The sequence below is a fragment of the Protomyctophum bolini genome (genome assembly GCF_963924005.1).
Source record: "Protomyctophum bolini genome assembly, chromosome: 22".
Taxonomy (NCBI): Eukaryota; Metazoa; Chordata; class Actinopteri; order Myctophiformes; family Myctophidae; genus Protomyctophum; species Protomyctophum bolini.
In genome coordinates, this window is record NC_137883.1 from 9,870,014 (window position 1) to 9,872,387 (window position 2,374).

Below are 2,374 nucleotides of genomic sequence, written 5' to 3' on the forward strand. Positions count from 1 at the left end.
GTGTGACACCACTGTACGATGAAGTATAATATAGGGTTAAGCAGACTAACCGGAAAGACACCCTGTGGGCGAGAAGCGACCTTGCCCTTTAGGGCGTGGTCGCTTCTCAAAAAAATTAAAACAGTATTGTTTTTAATATTACATTTTTCGATCAATCAAAAGAGTAATCGATAAAAGAATCATTAAGAACATGATCGATAGTTGCAGCCCTATTATATTTAGAATCTTTATGTGCATGAAACATTTCTCATGTGAATCTGTTGACCGGGTCTCCAATCAGTTCGGGACATCTCTCCTCTCCCTTCGCAATCCTGTCACACTTCCTCAGTAAGTCATAGTTGATCTTGTCAGTTATAACACTGTCCTGCTCATACTGGGGATGCTCTGCCACAAACTCTCTCATCCACTTCGCCATCGTCATCAGCTCACCGGAGGCACGTTTCTGTATGAGCTTCTGGTAATTCAGAATGGTGCGCTTGGTGTCGACGTCCACTTCTGTGTTTTCCAGGTAGCTGTTGACGACCGGGATAAGCCCTTGAAAGACCCCCTCCTTCCCGTTGATGATTGTGTCTATGCTCATCAGTGTGTACCCCTCGCAACCATCAATCTCCAGGCCGTTCTGAGTAGAGGTGTCGTCAAGTGGGTAGCAACCTTTGAAGATGTCTTTTCTGAAGTAAAACATGCCCTCCTGCACGGCGCTTCTTTTCTGTGCAACCTTCATGTTTTCGTCAACCTTTGACAAGGGGATCAGGAAGTCCAGTTTGTAGTACAGGATCACTCTGGTCAGCAGGACGACAAACACCACATATGCGGCGTTTTCAAAATCGGTGAGTTGAACCTCCATGGGGCGGAACTCGACCCTCCAGCCAATGTCTGAATTTGGAGGCGGCGGTTTGAACCTCAGTGTCTGCCAGTTGGTCGACTGTATATTCTCAAAGTGATCGGACTCGTTTTCATCGTCCAGGTTGATTTTCTCCTCAAAGAGCGCAAGGGGATCCCGGATGAAAAGGTGAGCTACGTGTTGGGCCAGTAGCTTGTCGATCCCTGCTGCTAGAAGTTGTCTGTTGATGTCCTCGTCTATTGTGAGATGAATGTCGTTGTACTTCTCACCACAGCTGGACAGGTAGCTGTCGATTGAGTCATATCTCGATTTGAAGATTCGGTACTTGTTGTCCTTCAGAGGCTTCAGCCCCCGCTCTTCCTGTGTCCTGTCGTCCACAGAGGCAGAAATAACCCCCCAGCGACAATCGATGTCCGACACGTGGCCTCTGTAGAAGGGCGAGGCGGCACTCAAAGCCATCAATATGGGGCAGAACGGTGCTAGTTGGTCATAAAGGTACCTTGCTTCGTCAATGCTGCAGGCTTGGAATGTCATCTGAAGGCAGCAGTTGCCCATTCCAAAGCCCATAGCGTCCATGTAGATGTGGTCTGGGAGAGCTGCGCTGGCTAACTCCCCGTCATCTTCGGGATACGTTTCCACAAATGGTGACGGGGTGTTTTTGTCCTTAAATATTGGCACGTTGATCACTACTTTCTCGCCTCTTCTGTGGCGTATGTTCCTGGTAAGGGTACTAAATCTTGGGTGTCTACATATGGCCTCGTCTGGAAAAAACAGCGACTTGGACACACCCATTTCGACAGGCGTTGGCTGGCGTTCCGGCCTAGTGAACCCTGGGCAGCCAAGCCTTGGAAATGAGGTGATGGTGCAAACCGTTTGATTGGCGTTTAGAACCGATGAGGCCTCTCTTCGTCTCTTCCCCATGTTATCCTCTACCATGTTGAGCTCCAGCATGGTCCCGCCGTAGGGCTGTCCGGGGGTCCCTTCGAGCATGTAGCTGGCATATTCTGGACTCCAGTGGGTTGGATGGTTGGGTTTTGTCTTTTCCCCTTTCTCTTGAAGCGTGTCCAGAACGTCCCCTGCATTCAGAAGAAGGCAGACCTTTTCATTATTTTCGTCCATTTCAATCAACATGTACTCCACCTCATCACCCCATTTCAAAACGTCCTTTTGACGATCCTTAACTTTATTATAGATGTTGAGAAACTGGATGATGCCATGTTTCCTGACATGGTCTGCATGTTTCTTGCATTCTTCCCAATTGAGCGGTGAGCCTTGAGACAACAAGCCCATTCAATCGTGCCGTGAACTGACGTTATGCTCTGAACTGATATTCCCATTAATAATACTGAGATGGAGAAGTGAGTTGATGTTGGGTTCTGGTCCAGTTCTTCCCTGCAGTTGACCTACAGTATGTCTCAAAAGAACAACTATACAGGTTCTTCCACTGACATCGTGGAATTTCTTTATTTAAGTGTATTGAAGTAACGTGACCATCTATGACGCCATGGGATTTCTAAATTTAGTAGATTGTAG

The 2,374-nt window shown here is 47.6% G+C and overlaps 1 protein-coding gene across 1 annotated transcript; it reads right to left on the reverse strand.

Annotated features, from left to right (window-relative positions):
* Positions 1–247: 247 nt before the first annotated feature.
* Positions 248–2,131, reverse strand: LOC308309607 (glutamate--cysteine ligase catalytic subunit-like; the record flags this gene model as incomplete). Its single annotated transcript, XM_080755516.1, has 1 exon — positions 248–2,131. The coding sequence occupies one exon, from the start codon at positions 2,129–2,131 to the stop codon at positions 248–250; it is 1,884 nt and encodes a 627-aa protein (XP_080611642.1).
* Positions 2,132–2,374: the final 243 nt, after the last annotated feature.